This window comes from Botryllus schlosseri, chromosome 16 (assembly GCF_051294905.1).
Source record: "Botryllus schlosseri isolate E-star chromosome 16, Bs_hap1, whole genome shotgun sequence".
Taxonomy (NCBI): Eukaryota; Metazoa; Chordata; class Ascidiacea; order Stolidobranchia; family Styelidae; genus Botryllus; species Botryllus schlosseri.
The window spans coordinates 11856947-11876748 of NC_137251.1; the positions used below are offsets into that span (position 1 = coordinate 11856947).

A 19802-nucleotide genomic window follows, 5' to 3' on the forward strand; every position below is an offset into this window, starting at 1 on the left:
TATATATGACGACACCCTCCTTCTTATTTCCATGTTTACTAGATATGTAGGCTACTAATGCAGGCTACGTACATATCTACGTGCATGCTTATTTAAATTGACAGCCCGCTGTTTTTGTCCCGCTTTAGGAATCGGCAAAAAACGAATTGAACTGAATTATGGTTCGATAGGAAATGCAATTGAAAGCGTTTTATCTTTTTATCAAGCCCCTTTCTATATTAGATATTGCCGAAGAGTTAGTCTAGCTATAGGACAGTGGTTCTTAACATTTTATCTCCAAGAACCCCTGATGTTGCTGGATGGTTTCTTGGACCCCTAACCGTGATATTTCAGAAGCTGCTGACCAACTAAACGTCGTCATTTGTACACAATGTTCAACTTCTTATCCCGGTGCCTCATATTGCCATCTGGCTAATTGTTTTCCTGAAAAGCTACATGATGCCGAAATTCTGCTTGTGACCAGGGGTGAACGCTGAAATAGACAAATTAAGGATGCTAATCAAATGTAAAGACATATGTTATTTAAGTTATTAAGGACAATACAATGCGATAAAATCTACCTGTTTCTCTTTTGCTGCCTTTCGAAGAGTAACATCGTTATGAACAGGTTCACTTGAAGTTCATTTTCTTCATGTAGTTGAATATCCTGGCTAATTATGTCTTGCGAATCGAACCTAACGCGAGGGCGCAATTGGCAACACACTCGCTTCACAAACATTCGCCCATACTCGCGTACATATACCCCAGCCAGTCACGCGCACTACCGCACATCTACCACGCAGCTCGCAACCATTTAGTTCGGATTAATCTATCATGGCTTCTTACCTCGGAAGATGAATCTATGGCGATCCCCGCCATGGAGTTTTCCAAGTTAGAAGACGATGTGTGACTGTTGGTGTTACCTAAACAAGAAGGAATGTACAGCGATAGATATTCCTATTTTGTTAAAAACCATGCATCATCCGATTTCAAGCAACGATCAAGTCACCTTCTAGGATGTTTCGAGGCATCAACGTCTACTACCTAGTGTACCTATGTCGTGAGAAAATATTCAACTTCTGAAACTGCTGGTAATAATATAACTAGTAAGGACAACAGTACATAAGCTACCAAATTGTTCTTTTCCATGTGCATATACTGTATTCATGTATTATATCAATGTCAGGCGATTACCAAGTTTTCTAGCTTTCTGTCCGTACCAGAGAAACTTGAACTTTTTTGGTCGCGGAAGCCGTCATGTTTTGTTGGCGATGGGGCATACTCTCAAAATTACAGAAGTCGATGACTGGAAGGACATCGCATCAAGCTCAACTCCTTTTACGCTATTCCATGGATAAAATAAGATAAATAATGACTAGACAAGGTAGTTACAGTCCAACTCACGACATCATTCTCAAAGGATAATATGTTTTTGCAGTTTCTTGATGATATTGCGACTCCGCGGACCCCATAACATTTGTTTGCGAGTCCTATAAGGGGTCCTTGGACGTAAGGGACCCGTGAACCCCAGTTTACGAACCCTTGGTCTATATCAGGGGCGGGAAACTTCTCCAGTCGGCTGGCCGGATATAGGAAAATTAAGTACTTGACGGGCCGGATTGCTGAATCGATACATTATTCGCCCATTTATCCACATATACAAGGAGTAAATCGTGTTTAATGCATGTTAACGACAGCAATGTCACTTCACAGTCATTTCTCGCTGATAATGACGAAGGCAACGTGGATTTGAGAATAGCGTTGTCGTACAGGCGCCACCATGTCTGGTTCTCTCTGATCAATCAACACACGGTGCAATCCTTATTTTAGATTTCAAGGCGTTCGATAAGTCCAGTACCCCAAATTTACAAAGATATCAATTCATTAGGATTGAGTAGGGGACGAGATAGAGTTGTATTTCAACAGTGTGGCCTAAATAATATTGATATTGAATTCATGCGTCCTGCTTCCTCTACGAAATTTGAATAGTGGCCCGAGAGGCCGAGACCCGTTTTGAGTTGGTAACCACTGGCATAAGCGGTGACTTACAAAAGCCTAAAAGTGTGCCGTGCTACATGTCGGCATGTTACGGAATCAAAAATAAGAAATATCAGCCTGGTGTCAATGATCATTGTAGTCGACAAACACCATGATTACCACAAACGACATTAGGTTGAGTACATCGTAAACGCCGATAATGCAAGTCTTCTCGCTTCAACGAATTTATGCGTAGGGTAGAGTGGGGCAACGCGTCTACCTTAAGCGGGAAACGTCATAATATCCACCAAACTAGTCAAACCGAATTGAATTTCGGAATTTGCACGTGAGATATCGTCCCCACTCTACCACAATCGTCTGGAAAGTCCAAGTATCAATTATCATATGTAAAATTATCATTCATCTATGTCCTTCAATTTGACGTTTTGCTACATGGGTGGCGTAAAACGCCTCCATTGGCGTTTCACCCAGTCATACCCTACTAAATACCGCATGGCACTCAGTAACCGATGAATATTTAATCCACATACAGATCTATACAAGTTTCTCCGCCTCATCATGGCGTACTGATTCTTTTGAAAACAAATTCCATCCAGAAATACCAACTGATTATAATAATTCAAAAAACAAAGTCGGAATTTCTTGAAATGTATCTTGTTTAGTCAGAGGGATAGCCAATATTCGCCAGTCGAATAGCAATTTCAATAGAAATGACGTTCTCCGAGAAGGCATCCTTGAGGAACCCATAAACGGCTACTCAATCCATATTTACTGGACTTTAAGGGGTGGGGCGTTTTACCCCATGGTAGGGGTAGGCGTTTTAGCATCGAGGTTGCCATTGTTTGCCGATCAGCTACCAAGCGGTTATTATGTGAATTCGCCTCCGGACTTTGGCTTCAATCCAACTACGCGCTGGTAAATCATAAAGAAGACCGGAAAACTATCTGCAGCATCCGTTGAATATGACATTTCACTTGGTTATAAAAGGCTCTCTTTCTAATAATATGCGTAAAAGTCATAAATTCTCATAAAACGTTACAAATCTTCATTAGGGCGTGGAAATCAAAGTGGCAGTTTCGTCTGACCATTAGGCGATATTTGCAATACTGTGACGCATTCAACGCTAGCTTTGTTCTAATATATTGATGGTAGGCGTCTTACCTCGCCGGTGCGTCTTACCCCACTCTACCCTAAGCTCCACTCTCGCACGCTGCGCACACACACAGACATTAAAATTGAACCTAGTAAGCAAGTAGTGGGGAATCTCGGCAGACTGGGGCCGCGGGTCACATTATCATGTTAGACGTAAAACAGTCCGCGGGCCGGACAAAATCCCTTCGCGGGCCGTATGTTGCCCGCCCCTGGTCTATATGGTATTGTTATCGCAAACACCGTGTATTATTCAATAGTGACACTATCTTATAAATAATTCGTTAGTGCTTCTAATCTAGTGCAAATAAATCCTATTCCGTTATAATTTGCCTATAAATATCCGCATTTATTAGTGATATGTTACTTGCGAGCATGTTACCCTGGTTATAAATTAGTTTCTATTGGCGTCGGATGTAAGAACATGTTCGAAAAGACACGATCGCGCCAGAAAATACCGACAGATGCATGTCACAAGAGCGATCAGGCTTTAACAACAAACGTTGCATTAACATCAACCGGTCAGTCGATCACCCATCGTTCACACGCCGAATTCGTGCTAAATTGCAGGCGAGCAAGGCTATACCTTCCAACGCGACTTTGACAATCTGCGCCGTCAGAGTAGAAATGATTGCATCCAGTCCACCGAATCCGCCTACGTCATAAACTCTCTCTGTTGAAAATGCGTCTCCTGTAGCAATGGTCTGTGATAAATAAGTTGGATAATCGTCCACGGCGTCGATCGAGCCGTCGCGGCTTGATGTGTTACTGCCTGTCATCATTCTAAATTGCTGGGTGGGTCCTCGAGACTAACGCAAAGTAGTTAATGACACCTCACATCGGTGCAATTTTCTAAAATATATTTAATTACTTCAATACGGAGACTATATCATCGGGTTTTTATGACAATTTCACTCAAAGGTAATCCAAACATATCCCAAGATTATAATTTCCTACTTGTCAAAATTTGAAGCATAAAAAGCAAGTTGTTTTACCTGGATTGTTCGTTGTCATTTAAATATACGAAACGAATATGGAGCGACTAGTTGAAGTTCAATCTTCAACGTTGTCATTTTACCAACCTCTTGAAACTAGACGATGGGCCCCACGTTTAAAACCCCTTCCATAACAGAAGGCTGGTGACTTATAATCGACATTTTGATTACATATAATATACCTTACATGTATGTAATAACATACTATAGAATTTAGGAAACTAATGGTATACACTTACGCGCAATTGCGTTTGATTGGCGTCACCAACTCCTACTGCAAAAACAATGATATTCAGATCGCGAATCTTTTTCGAAATTTCCGGCAAACGATCTTTGTCCGTTGCGCTGGAAAATGCAGAGATCGTCAGACGGACCGATATAAGTTTATCCGAATGGAGACCTATATCTGATGTGATTGGTCCAATGCGGGTTAGCATATTTTGTTGCACACGATTATGGGCGTTATGACGAATGATTCTTTCACGTATAGCAACGGAGTAATGGAATCGTGTCAAGAATACTAAACAGCGGCTCACCATGTGCGTTAATGCGTCCCTGCTGTAATTTGAATACGTCCCATTATTGGGATACATTACACGTTTCAACTTATTCGGCGCCATTTTATACCGTTCTTGGAACAGCTGGAACTACTGTGGCGTCGCACCCTATTTATCTATTTGATATGGTGAAGCAAGATCAAAAAGTATGACCTCAACTTGTCTACACTCTACACACGCCGGTCCCTTAATAAAGATACAACTATCGGATGCGCGTTGAAAACGTAACATCGTGGTCAAACAATGACAAAGTGTTGCAAATTCATCGCTTTACATTTCATTGAAACGAGATCGGATTAACGTCACGCGCACCAGCGCGCCCCTACCTTCCATCGGTCAGCAGAACAAGGACCTTCGACACTGACCGGTCCACCCATCGCTCTGATCTTCGAAAGTCCCGCACGGTTTTCCTCAAGGCCGCAGCTGTATATGTACTGAAGTTCTGCAATCTTATTTGCGATATGGCATTCTGAAACATTCAAAAGCGGATATAAATGTGTGTTTCCAGAGATTGAAAGTACGACATGAGCGGCCATCTGGACCACTTGGTTACACATGCGCCACAGCGAATATATAAAAATACTTCGAGGATAAGAGTGCCATACCGTCTGGTAACATTTACCCAGGGATATCCCTGCATTTACCCAGCAGAGACAAAAGGCGTAAAGTATGTAGTCTATAGCTCAGTGGTCCCAGACTTTTTGACTCCTCGAGCTCGACATGTCTTTATCCCCCCTAAACGCTACAGGTCTTTGGTGTAATTTACAAGCTGTGTACAGCTAATATGAACATGGACAATGGACAATCCACGATATATTGCACCCCTATTCAACATGTCCTGAAGCATAAACTTGCCTATTTATTGTGATAGCTAGTCATCGCTCCATTTAATGCGGATCTGATGCACCCCAGTACACCCCATCTGAGTGGTGCACCCTTTTAGAATGTTGGTACACCCCAGGGCAGGGGTCAGGAACTAATGGCTCGCGAGCCATATATGGCTCTTTTGGGTATCAGCTGTGGCTATTTCACAGATCTTCAATATTGTACTTAATTTCTCAATATTATTGCAATTTGTTAGTAAATTGTCATAACGGCTAGAATATAAATATTCTCGGGACAGCATAAACATGTCTTTGAGAGTTCAAGACAGTAGAGTATCCAGGGTTAAGCGCACGTAACCCCATTTTCTACATCCACAAATTTAAGTTACGGTATACCTTGATTGATGAAAGGGAATAGCAGATATGGCGACGCTTGTATGACCAAAATGACCATGCAGTTTTCAAATAGTCTTCCTGATGTACACCGAGAAATGAACTGACTTGGAAGTGACATTCGCAAAAACAAATTCAAAATAAAAACAACGCCAGAGCTATTCATGTTCTTGATTCGTATGCAGCTTTCTAGTACCGCCGTTAAAATGTAGGTTTGTAGCGTAACGTTATGTTACGCCGAATACTTGAGAAGTCGATCAATATTTATATTTCCGCGATCAGTGCGATAGTTGCATTCGATTAAATCAGTGATTATAAATCGTAAGCTATTTGCGATGACTTTCGCTATCACAGGGAACGGTTAGCCCGTATGTGCCTCACCATTGCCTTACCACCCCTTTCGCGCTTCATTTTAGAATAATGAATGTGAAAGTTCCGTGATTTTGGTAGTGTAAATGTTCAAAATCTAGTCATTCATAAACATCGATAGAAAATACCAATATTCATTGATAGTTTCACAATTTTCCTTCACTCATCCCTGACATGTGAGGCACTGCCTCACTTGCCACCCCTAACCCCACGTCTCTGACGTATGATATGTCACATCCTGCAGCGGGGATGTGGTGCTGTATAGTATGCTGTTGGTTTCAGCTAAGCATGTGAGCAGAGAATATATGCGCACACTACGAATCCCATGGATTAGTGCAGTGGTCGGGAACCTATGGCTATTTAAGATATGGCTATTTGCCAAATATTTATTTTTGCACTTAATTTATCAATATTGAAGCGACTTGTTGGTTAATTTTTTTCGTCATGGCCACAATAATTATAAACATGTCTTTGAGAGGTAAAGACAACGCCGTCTTCATGTTTAGGGGCTCGGACCTCCTCTTTTCAAAATCATCAAATTTAAGTTACTGTCACGCCTGCGGCCACTATCGCTCGCGAATTCTATGTACCCGACTCGAAATCTTGAATTGTTCGATACGTTGATTAATTAAAGAGCAGAGCAGAAATGGCGACGCCCATTTCAAAACGCAGTTTTCAAATGCACATTGTCTTCCTGATCTACGGCACGAAATGAACAGTTGTGGATGAGACATTCATTCACAATTACAAACTAGAATTACAAACAACGATATAGCTATCCACGTTCTTGACAGTGTTGGGATCAAGTCACTACCTTCGAGTCACGAGTCATTTCGAGTCATTGCACATTTTGACTCGAGTCAAGTCAAGTCATTCGATTTTCGAAGGTGACTCGAGTCAAGTCAAGTCACTCGATTTTTGGAGGTGACTCGAGTCAAGTCGAGTCAAGTCAAGTCAAGTCACGAGTCAAGTCACAATTCAAGTCAAGTTGCCTTTTTGAAGTATGAGGCATGATTACGTCATTGCATTTTGCTAGCTGTTTCTGAACCAAAGAACGAATAAATAGGTAAATATACACGTAAGAAAGCGCTGTATCGCTCACATATACGTAGCACTGCTGAACTACGGAAGTAGTCTAATTGCACAGCCTCAGTTTATAGTTACCGGCCAAAATAGAGAATAGAGAAACGAATTGATAAGATGCACTACATTACCCATTTACAAATTGATATGATACAATTCGAGGGGCGCCAATGGTTGAGGACTATATAAACTATATTCGAATTCGATTTCAATAAAACAAGAGGCTTGGTTAAGGTAAGAACTAGGGATGGTGTGAACGCGAGGTTCACGTTCGCGTTCTGTGTGTGAACCTCGGAAATTTAGAGGTTCGCGTTCACAACAGAACCTCGGTAGGTTCTGCACTGTGAACCTTTTTCATAAATTACAATTTTAACTCCATTGTAACATCTTTGGTTCAAATTTATTACATTTCAACTGTGGGCCACTCTATGTATGGCGCTGGCAGCATTAAAAATCAACACTAAACGAGCATGAACCTTGACAATCTCAAAAGTTTTATTTGCTTTGTTACAAAAGTTTGCTCGAAATATCCAGCTTTCCGTTTGTGGATATTTAGTGACACTCTGCCGTGAGCTTGAGCCGCAATCACACAACATCACGAGCGGAATACGTAGTCAGCAAATGATGCTTATTCAACCAATCAATGAGAGTGATATCGTTTTCTGATGCAAAAAATCTAGCAGGCGTACGGGGTCAATCTTGATTTGATATCTTTACTGCATCATTAAAACCAAATCCGTGCGATTGAGGTGTTGGCAACTGCTGTAGAACTTGTTAATGGGGTAATATCGGTAGCAAGTATAGAAACCCATTTTAGACTCTGCTCAATATCAATGTAGCAATACCCAGACGCCGAATACATTGTCAAGTCTGGCCTAGACCTTTAAGGCGTAAGCTTCTATTTCTTCGTAAGTCCTCGTCGAAATTGTTGGCAAAGCGACGGAAGATATCTATTTTATGGGAGTATTATATCCTTTCATTACCTCAGTTGATACATTTAGCGGCGTTTAAAACGCCAATATGTACTTCAGCATTGTGGCCTTATGTGGCCCGAGTCGTCGCTAGGTATCGTGTACATTAAAATAGGTTATCGCTTCATTGAAAGATAGAGATGAAACTAGCGATATGACGTCACGTGACGTCACGAGGTTCACGTTCGTGTTCACACAGAACCTTTCAAAAAGGTTCGCGTTCACACGAACCCGAACCTTTCAGAGGTTCACACCATCCCTAGTAAGAACAGAGAATAGAAATAGACATTATGTTATTCAAATATTTTACTATACTAGTTCACGATAACGTAAGCTGTAAGTTTGGATCACTTCGTTTGCGGTCAATTTATGTGTGAGAGAACAATGGAGGCTAAGTAAAACGCACGATCATTGAATGATTGGTCGCTCTCACGGGTTACACCAGTATTTCGCAAACAATCCGACCATATGCAAGATACACTGAATTTTATCGACACCGATTACTTGATGACTTGAAAATGACTCGTGAATTTTGCTTCGAGTCACGAGTCAATCCACATTTCTGATACGCCGAGTCAAGTCAAGTCAAGTCATTTTAGCCAAGTGACTCGAGTCAAGTCAAGTCATACGAAAAAGGTGACTCGAGTCTGACTCGAGTCAAGTCATGACTCGAGTCATCCCAACACTGGTTCTTGATTGGTAAGTATAGCTCTGGCTGGGTTCGATTTCGCGTCGGGGGGTTTATCTGGGCTTCACTCTCCCGTGTCTGTGTTCATACGGCAACAAAAAGTCCAGAATAAGAGCCGATGAAAGAACGCACTTACAAGAAATGGATGGAGTAAGAAAGGGCCGAGGAATCAGAGATTAACATTGAAAAAGAACTGCAACTTGGTTGTGGTGAATGCCAGTTTAAGAGACCGCAACTGGTCGTTCGGCATCCTCCTATCTGTTCATTACATCGCATTGTGTCTTATTGCATTGTACATTATGTGTGTGTCTTGATCAGCTGAAAAAAGTAGGCCTACTTATATTTTTTGTTGAACCGATTGCAAACGATAAAGATAATATTAGGATATTAGGTGCCTTCACACCTTATTTAACGTCCACTTACAGAGTAATAATTTTATTTGTCACACGAGCTTTCGGAGCTCCGCTCGTTCCTCAGTTGTTTCTATATTTTTGTAATACTGAAGTAGGTGGTTACATCTAATTTTACAAGTTGTTTTGTTTTTTATACTATTTCTATTTAAAAATTTTGTTCATAATAAATATCAATTTCTGCATAGATAATATTGTCAAGTGAAATGTGTTTTGGACGCACATCAACGATGCGTCGCTCTATATATGAAGTGGAGGGAAGTGGAGAATTTCTATCACTCCTGATCGATTTAAATATGAACCAAACAGGTAATATAATATACAGTCTATCACTTTCGACCCATTCTTAAGTTTTCGCGACATGATTCTCAAAATCGCTCATGCACTTTGGAAAACACTGGTGTAGCCCGAGTTCATGTGACAAATACCTCAAGTGATACCGTTGACATCTGGCTCCCAAGCTCCACTTCCGTTTTGATGTATGGCTGGGAGCTATCGTCTTCGCTGTAAATGAATGACACTTATAAATGTGGGACTAATGTCTATTGCTCTGGCGACCTCTCGAAAAACGGAGATTAAAAGCAGCCAAGGTAGCCAGTGATACTACAACACAGTTTTCAATATTCTGCCACGATAAGCCGCGGTCACCTTAAGGCTATTTTCTGAATGAGGACTTACATGGAACCGTCGAAAAAGTGAGAGTATTGGATCACGCCCACTCTAACATTTCCTCTCTCTATCCGAAACTGGGAGGATAGGTTGATCACCCACTGTTTCACCAATTCGAAATTGGCGTCTCCGATTGAATACGAGCCATCCAAGACGAATATCATATCGACGTCCGCCAACGGACAAGCTAAAAACATGATGAAACGTTTCGTGAACAAGTATACAGTAGGAAAAGCTTCGATAATAGGAGCGGAAAGTGAGGAACAGTATTGTACCATATACAGTGATCACCAAGACACCCCAGTAAAGAAATGTGGCTTTACTACGAAACACGTCACCCTAAGCACAAGAAGAGCTGTTGACATTTTCAAGTGTTGCTTCACATTTGAGCATGTGACTCAATGAAAAACGACAGTTGAGCTTGCCACACTTGAGCATGTGACGTTTTAGCTTCAAAGCCAACCCTACCCCAGCCGTAACCCACAAATCAATCTTTACGATAACTCTACCGCAAAACATATGCCTAACATAACCGATAACTCCACATCTATAATGCTAAACCAGCCCTGATCCTAATTTTAAACCATATACTCAAATGTCGTATGCTCATTAGGGCTCTTCAAAAATGACTTTTTTTCTCAAACCGTACTGGCTACTTGATAAAATTGTTAGGTTACCTAATTTAAGCCTACATACAAAATTTAGTTCAATTCCAGCCAGTAACCGCTTTGCTACAGGAGAAGAAAGTTTCTATTTATTATATAAAATTAAATGATAAAAAATTTGAAATTTTTCTCTTCACCCCATGAAAGTGTTAGGCTGTCTATAGAAATGATGCTCACCAAATTTGGTTCAATTCCAACCAGTGGAAACGGAGTTATTGCCGTCGAAAAATTTTGATTTGAATAAAATAGTATTTACGGTGATCACAGCTATAATAAATAAACAAACAATCGGTCACCGTAAATACTATTTTATTCATAATCCAAAGTTTTCGACGGCAATAACTCCGCTTCCAGTGGTTGCAATTGAACCAAATTTGGTGAGCATCGTTTCTATAGACAGCCTAACACTTTCATGGGGTGAACAGAAAATTTTCAAATTTTTTATTATTTATTTTAATATAATAAATAGAAACTTTCTTCTCCTGTAGCAAAGCGGTTACTGGCTGGAATTGAACTAAATTTTGTGTGTAGGCTTAAATAAGGTAACCTAACAATTTTATCAAGTAGCCAGTACGATTTGAGAAAAAAAGTCATTTTTGAAGAGCCCTGATGCTCATATGTGCACCGACCGACTTGACTATGAATCGATAATGGAAGTTTGATTGAACAGTTCATGGAAATGATAAGAATCAACTTCGGCGTGATATAATAACATTTGGTCCTCTGAGGTGATTGAGTTAGCTCCACGCAGTTGACTTTTGGCCGAGTCACGAAAACGAAATTGACGTTGCTTCGCGCGATCCGTACGGGAATTGACTTTATCGCTGAGGTTGCTGGTTGTCGCTGAGGTTGCTGGTATAGTGAAATCAAGGTGACTTACACGCGGTGTCATTATTAAGTTGAGTCCAAGTGTCTCCGTCGTCTTCGCTCTTGTAACAGATTCCCGGGGTAAGAGGAACCTTATCACACTCGACGGTTTTCGACGGGGAACAAGCCTGAGAATATGTTACGTTCGAAGTATATAAATAGCATATATAGTTGTATTATATGGGAAGACAATACAGATATTTCAATGGCATAACGACGACAACGAATATTATGAATTTGAGGCTACGGAGATACACAAATCCTAATGCAATTCGATTCCGGATCACGAAACAAAAACTCCGACTATTGACTCTGATTCCGACGACTCGAACAAAGTGTAACCATGGGCTATACCAGGACTGGACAAACCTGTTCGTCGGGGGTTACAATTACGTAATATCATATCTCAACGGGCCACACAATTTCCGAGATGTCCAACAACGATAAACTTGTCTATTACCGGAGTATCCGGAACGTATTCGAGTATTCACGTTGTCAGGCTACTTCTACTTCAACAACACTACTATATACCCATGATATATTTATCTATCTATCTAGATATATATATTTATATTATGTCAAGTAGTAGAAAGCGTTTGGGAAGATATCGATCTTTTTTATGAGAGATGAGGGAAAGCCTCGAGACAACCAGGCGATGTAGCCGCGACATTGTAAAATAATACATTTAGTAATCAACACCTATTTTGTTGCGAAAAAGTATAGTTAATGATTCTGTTGCAATTTTAAAGACGTCAGCGGCGATTGACTGACATACGTACGCGACCTCCCACGTCCAGATTTTTCTTACTCCAACTACTCATCGGAGTAATTTTCTGGTCTCACGATTCGTACTCATGTTTCGAGTAGTTTTGAGGTCTAACTCTTAACAATCCCTGCTTAAGTACCTTCAGCATATCTGCTTCAAGCATCCCGCATCAGGAACCCCGGAAAATTGGTGTAAGTGACAACCAATCGGCATTGACAACCCTTGCGCACCCATCTATGTACTAGGTTTTGGAAACATAAGTTTCGACAATTCCGGCCGTGTTCGCATTGCATTCGAATTCGATTTACGACTATGGAGTATTTGGATTTCGATGTGGAATTTTTAAACAGCACGCAACATGTGACTTGTTTGGTCAATACACCGGACTCTGACCTGAACGGGTGTGCATGATATCGAATGACTGCATGATTTCGATTACGACTTGACTTTGAACTTGATATCCGGATGAGGACCTTGGTTTTGCTAAACAATATATCAGCACTAATTGCGCACCTGCCAGGTAAGTGCTTAGTATATATTGGATTGTCCTTGGCAAGACTCCCCTCGTAATGCTGGCATAATGAAATTGAATCGATGGTAGTATTGTTACTTCTTTAGTATCTTAAATTAAAGTATGCACAAACGGTCAGAATTGTCCGCAAGGGTCAAAATTCGTCCACGGGTAGGAGTGTCCACGCCTCTGGGCGGTGTCGATAGGTCATCAGATCGTACTGTGTACTTTATATCCATATGGTAATTATGGACTGTAACTGTAGTTAAAAATCCTTCGCATCTCCACAAATTCCGATATTGTCCAAGGCATAATCGTGAAACTGACCTGAAAGGATGGTTTCTTGTGGTTGAATGTCAGCGGGAACACGTCATCACGTTGGATGTCAGGAGGAATGCCTCTGATGGAACACGTAGACTCGCTACCGACATTGAAGTTCATGGGACATTTATATATTCTTCCTGAAAGACATAATAATTGCCATCGTCTTGCCATCAAGTAGCCTACCAATACGAATATGAAATATTAGATATTACTAGCATCTCTAAATGGAGCACGTTGTATCCAGGCTATCAGATAATAATAAAGCCATGTATAAATAACGTAGCCTGGATATGAAATAGCGGTAGTACTGGATTAGTATTAGATTGATTTCTGTGACTGGAAATTGATTCCAATGTACATATTTCAGAAGAAGCTCAAATCACAAATGCCGTCAAATAGTATACTGATTTATAATAGATTTAATAACCTAGAAATAAGTTAATGATCATTGATTCTGCAATCATTGTATAAATGGTTGTCGTAATAAGGAGCGAAACTAAGCAAGTTATACTATATAGTGGAAAGGATTTCATGAAAACCTTCATACGAACCTCCTTCTGTACTTCCGGCATCGGGGATCGACAGATTCCCCTTGGGGGCAGTCACGTATATACTAAAATGAAAGCAATCATGTCATAGGTCGAGCAGGAAAATGATTTTCCTGTGTATCGGACATATGGGCCGATCAAATGCTACTAGGGTAGTCGCGTGTTAAAGACTCTGGTTGGGGGTATGCTACTTCAATGTGGAGGGTGATAACGAGCCAAACACGCCATTCCTAACGCGGATTTGTCCAAGGGGCGAAGAAGGTCCTGTGTCCACCTTTCAGGGTGGTGCTGCGTGATTTCTTCGCTAACAACGAGGGCTGTGGGTCTGTTTATCACAGATACCAATGGCGGGGCGTGATTGACATTAACGATGAGCCAAATACTGATGCTACAGCTTTGAATGACTGCGTGCTGGTATTAATGTTTCGGATACTATCTCGTATTGGAGCAAAATGCTAATTTGAGTCATCGAAACTATTAGAGTTTACAGAAGTCGTTCATTTTCTGCCAAAGCACTATTTCTGAAACATTTTAGATGGTATCCCCGCAAGAACAGAGAATGTCGTCTTAAACTCAGGTTCCACGTAATTTTTTTGCTGCGTGCACACTAATAGGTAAAGGTTATGTCCATTGTCCATCCCGCACTCAAAATTGCATTGTCACACCGTTGCGTTTAAACGACGACTGACTAACTTCCAGTCGGATTCCCCCTGACTCATGCCCGTATCCGTCGAGCGTTTAATCTCCTAGAATGCTATCGATTATTCAGGTATAACGGTAGTTATTCATCATTTAAAACACAGGCTATACCCTTGTTATAGGTTAGTATTGGGATAAAGATGCATGGCGTGGTGGGGGGTCCATGTCGTCTGTAAACTGTGATGACCGTGCAGCACATATGTATAGGCAAAACACTCGAAAACCTAGATGCAGGGAAATCCAACCAGGAGAGTTACTCCAGTTTTAACCATTGCTATAGGACAGGGGTGTCCAACCATTTTGCTCTTCACTGCCGCATTTCGATAACTTCCATAGCCTACGGTTGCATATCAGTGAGCTGGACACTGGACAGCCATGAAGGACCACCTGAACATTGAAAACATCCATATAAACTTGACTAGTAGAGGACTTCGGATCGCAGACAGCCCTTGTGGTTTCTATGCTATCATTGTTCGGTTGTGAAACACCTTGAGCGTGACAGTTTCTAATGCAGAATGCCCTATCTCACAGCAGGACAGCGCCTTTCTCAGGTACAAAAGCCTCCCGCGACAACTTCTGTCTTCGCCATTTGTGAGCATCATCATCATTATCACCCGTCCCTTTTCCATTAGGATTGTCCGAGTTAAAGCGTTCCAGATAATGTCGACTTCGACGAATCTTACATGAAACTGTGTCTTTTGTGTAGCGTTGTCGTGATGGGATGAAAATATATTCTGGCGATAATGATTGATCTTCAACAATTATGTAAGGGAGTTAATGGCTGCAGGATCGTAACTGCCGCACCCCAAACCCCCCAATTGGTGGTGCCGAACTAGAAGGGGGCTCAAAATTATTTCGTGATTTATAGTCATCAGATATCTTGATTATTGGGTACCCTTCACCCAACAAAAAATGCACGAGATTTATGGAAATGGGCACGTCGGTGTCGGCCATTACGGCGCCTCGACGCACCAAGACATATGAGGTTATAGGCCATGTAACGTGCGACTCCGAGAAGTGTGCCAGAACGATCAGCAGCGAAAACACCTCGGCCGAAACGGACTGCTCTTGTGCTGACCGAAAACTTAGATATATAGGCCTATACACAATTACACAAAAATGTATGTTTAATTATCCATGGGCGCCTAAATGGCTAGCCCCGAATGTTCATGTCCTGGCGATTTGAGCCCCACAGTAAAGAAGTACCAATTTCAATTAGTATACTTCTTATAGTTTAGTACGTTATAGGTGATTTCAATATATTTTGACATAGCAGATAGGAGATCACCAAATGAAGAAATAGCATCATGTAACGAAGTCATTATACCAACGGGTACGCCCGAAGATGTTTAATTATTATTAGGGGTCCTACCTTTTCCAGCACACCTCACTCAGCTCTACCGGTGAATCTGATTATATGAGCAGAGAGAGAATAAAAATTGATAGCAATATATATGCAATTCCCGATCATATTGACCGATTCAGTCGTGAACAGAGATGGCCACAGTCCGGTTCAGGAGCCGGAGCCGGAGCAGGATTTCATTGAATTTTTACCTGGCCGGATTGGATCCGGATTTTGAATTTGCGGTGATGGTCGGATTTTAGCCGGATTTTTTTGCTGCAATATGATTAATTAGCATTGTTGTGGCAGGATTTTTCGGATTCCAAGCTGGACCTTCAACAGCCGGACTCCGAATCTTACATTGCCAGCCGGATCCGGATAGATTCGGATCCCGAAATTTGGGAATCCGCCCATCTCTGGTCGTGAATTATAGAAATTTTTCGCGCTTAGCGCGTTTAGGCGACACAAGCTCACTTACTAAACGGACACCCAATGTAGATGAAAAGTAGCGGCAGATGCGTTCTGAGGGGGGTCAGGGAACGAAGCCCCCAAATTTTCGGTTCATCACTCTATGGGGGGCCCAGGACCAACGTTTTTTTGGAGGGAGGGGGGCTGACGAAGTGCTGTTACGGTCCTGAATGGCTGTGATAGCCAGTATGCAGCGAAACAACCTAGTATCCCCGGTGTCACCAGTAGCTACATTGACGACATATGATGGATGTGATAGCCGAAGCCTAAATCCGTCATTTCAATTATATCAGTGTTGCAGTTGACAAGTCTTGTCAAATCATCCTGCCACTTGTTGACTGAAGGAATTCCTGTACTGTAACAAAGTACACAATATACACTTATTTATATGCTCTGCTATGCCATGCGTTGGTCGGCGTTGCTAACCTCGGTGCTTTTACGCGATGGAAATTAATGATTTGAGTTAGTTCGCTAAATATTGTTTTAAAAGTATTTCATAGCCCGTCCATTCGTTTCATGCTAACTTGCTATTTACATGCACGCATTCAATTATGTGAGCAGCTCTTGAAATAGGTAGGCTAGTAACACCTGTCAGCTCAATTAACTATGCTAAAATGAATGTAGCATCTCCACATCCATGTGTCACAGACATGTAAATGAAATCGTTTCGAACGCCGATTATATCTAATCTTTGCTTGTTGCTGTGGCAAAGGTAAGCAACACATATCAAGACGCAAAAGACGGTATGGTGATGCACATTGCACAATTTACATCACGCAGCACGCAACGCATTAACGACATTACCCGATACTGATCGACATAAAAGCAGAACGAAATTTATGGATATTGGACAATGTCGTATCGAAATGCGACACCGCATTTAGATGCGTTTCATTAGATATCGAAATTCTGTTCGGTTCGTCTCAGTTTACAAACAAGGTCGACGAAGAATGTACTCAAAAAGAAGCGAATGGAAAGAGCAAGAAAGAGCGTCCAACGCCGAAAAGATTAACATCGAAAAACTGTGATTTCGGGCACTAGGCCGAGGTGGCTGATAGATTAAGAGACCGCAAATGGTCGTTTCGGTATCCATCCTATCTGTTCATTACATCGCATTGTGTTTGTGTCTTGTGTATAGCATTGTAAATTGTGTGTCTTGATCGGGTGAAAATGTAATCTCGCGATCATTATTATGATCTATAATTCTATATCATCGAACATTTGCGTTCTAATAATTTGATATGGAAATCATCATCTTTTATTTGACAGGTGTGAAGTTTCAAATTTTTAATCAGTTACGGGGCATTTGTCCGATGTAAATATTCGTCCACACCAACGCTCAAACGGCGTTCACCAGACATTATACATGAAGAATTGCGATACTATTTTGCATGGAGTGGTGATTACCATCCTCTTTGTACGAGCTATGATGATGTGTTTTGATGAACACTTGAACAGTCCATGAGCGGCAGGCATACGGAATGACGGTGGTTATCTCAATCATTAGTTACGAGAAGACCAGCATTGCGAATACTCGTGGTGTATTAATGGGAGGTGGGGTTTACAAATCCGACACGTGTACTCTCTATAGCCTATGCCCTATACCGGCATTCCATTGAAAAGGTTTGATTATTCAACTTTTTTACTTTTGCGCGGATTTTCGCGTTGAGTATAATCATACCTTTACGATGGAATCGATTAGTATGTAGGCTACTATGTAATATAATCGATTACGATTACTTGAAAAGGCTGTAACTGACGTGATTGATAGCAATTAAAGATTACGATTACACCGTGTCTGATACAGAGACGACCAAATCCGCTGGATATGGTACCAGAGTAGCTTACCGATTCTACGGCGCAACTACGGCGTTATAGTAACTATACAAAGTAAAAGAAATAACCTACGGCTAGGCAAATGACAGCTGTGTTTTATTATGCCAGTAACTAAACCACTCGTAGATTCCAGGGAACAATATTTAGATTGATTTCGGATCAACAACGTATTATGCTAATTTAGTTACAGTGAACTCAGTGAATTAAACGAGACAACCGAAAAGTCGAACTGAACCAGTCAATATAATTCACAATCGGCCGAATAAGGTAACGATATGTCATCCAAACCGTCCTTATTCAAGTATTCGTGCAGCTGCATTCAATGAGCTCACCTAATGAGATAATAGGCTTGAAGGTATTACTCGGTAATAGCCTGCTTGACGCAGAGAACTTGTGCTTTATGGCTATGAGTTAGCGAAGTGATCAACCTCCAAAACGAAGCAAAATAGACGACGCAACTTGCAATAACTAGAGCAGTGATTCCCAAGCATCGAGCTGCGGGTATATCACGTGAAGGTTATTTTCTGTCAGCCACACGTGCGGTTATATTGCGTCAATGTAGCCAACAACACAAATACTTCTTTCGTGCATAAGTACTATTGCCGTCCTATTGCCGAAAGCGAATGATACATGATTCACCCGCGCAAACCGACTATTTTGTTATGAAAATATAAATATCATTTTATAGTAAAGGCGTTAGAAATCACCTAAATCACCTTAGGCTAGCAACATCGACATCGCTTTGAATTAAACCAGTACGGACGTGTGATCAGATCCCTGATCACCCAATACATGATTACCACAAGCATTAATCGCAAAATCGTCGAGATTGCAAATAAACGGATGTTACTTACCTTGCGGCCCCCTGTCCCTTAACGATTTGGATACTGTTACCGTAGAACGAGTTGGTCGATTTCCCAGAAAGAGGTAATGTCAATAAAGGCGGACTCCTGGTCTCGAGTTCGGAAGAATCAATAACGCCCAGAAACAGTGATATAACTAGTCCAATGATATTTAGAAGAAACATCGTCTGAAAGAATGTTAATAAAGGGTAAGAAGAACAGTTTCAGGTAACTTCTGACGGTTCGAAGCCCGTCGAGCTCTTCAAACTTGGTTAAAGTCTTGCTTCACGCTCACGCTATCTGTTTATCCGCATCGTGAACATAAAATTTAACGGCGCAGATACTGATCTGCTAGGTGACGTGGTTCATTTCTTCCTGTCTGCATAGTGACGCGTGCTAACATTAACAAAAGAAATATTGTACGCGATGCACTCGGATGGTTCGGCCGCAATTTTCACCTCTTCATTTTGACGAGCAAATGAACAGTAAGCACGCATGGAATAGCATCGCCAGATGACATTCATGTGTATGTCAGGCCACGACATGGCGGTAAGGTGATCAAACAACGGGCATTTGACGCACTCAATATATAGAATGCGTAATCATTGCGGAGTGTCGACAACACATCATGACGAGCTCACCTCCCAGGGCATCATGCGAGTTATCGTCAAATGATGTGTCCGAATCAAATCTTATGATCATTTTTGGATTTTTGATGTAGATTGCGTCAACGCTGGTGTGATGTGACGCATATAACTCACGTTCCAAGATTCGAAATTGTGAAATGAGGACACCTATGTAATGTATACCTCGTACCTAGGGTTACCATATTTTGGAATCGGGAAAGGA

At 41.3% G+C, this 19802-nt stretch overlaps 2 protein-coding genes across 3 annotated transcripts in view; both read right to left on the reverse strand.

Annotated features, from left to right (window-relative positions):
• Positions 1–534, reverse strand: part of LOC145459476 (integrin alpha-X-like) — a 29663-nt gene extending 29129 nt beyond the window's left edge. The window contains exon 1 of the mRNA XM_080338122.1: positions 436–534. The gene's annotated coding sequence lies outside the window, so the exon portion shown is untranslated. The remainder of the gene's footprint in view (positions 1–435) is intronic.
• Positions 279–19153, reverse strand: LOC145459485 (integrin alpha-D-like). 2 transcript variants are annotated; one of them, XM_080338142.1, is made up of 10 exons: positions 18966–19153; positions 13770–13831; positions 13222–13355; positions 11631–11745; positions 10095–10272; positions 9845–9920; positions 5005–5147; positions 4361–4466; positions 3713–3830; positions 279–902 (listed from the first exon to the last, which is right to left on the reverse strand). In XM_080338142.1, exons 1-10 carry the CDS (start codon positions 19136–19138, stop codon positions 772–774), a joined length of 1236 nt encoding a protein of 411 aa, XP_080194268.1. In that variant the 5' UTR covers positions 19139–19153; the 3' UTR covers positions 279–771. The 2 variants fall into 2 exon arrangements, 1 of the variants encoding a protein (XP_080194268.1); XR_013921432.1 differs by having other exon boundaries at positions 763–902; positions 3713–3817.
• Positions 19154–19802: the final 649 nt, after the last annotated feature.

What these genes read in the sequence shown, in the direction of transcription:
- LOC145459485 (XM_080338142.1), bottom strand. Translation starts at nt 19,138, where the DNA reads ATGTTTCTTCTAAATATCATTGGACTAGTTATATCACTGTTTCTGGGC. An exon ending in ACAAGAAACCATCCTTTCAG is followed by an intron (nt 11,746 to 13,221) that starts GTCAGTTTCACG and finishes ACATATTCTCAG; the next exon opens with GCTTGTTCCCCGTCGAAAAC. An exon ending in CACTTTTTCGACGGTTCCAT is followed by an intron (nt 9,921 to 10,094) that starts GTAAGTCCTCAT and finishes ATTCATTTACAG; the next exon opens with CGAAGACGATAGCTCCCAGC.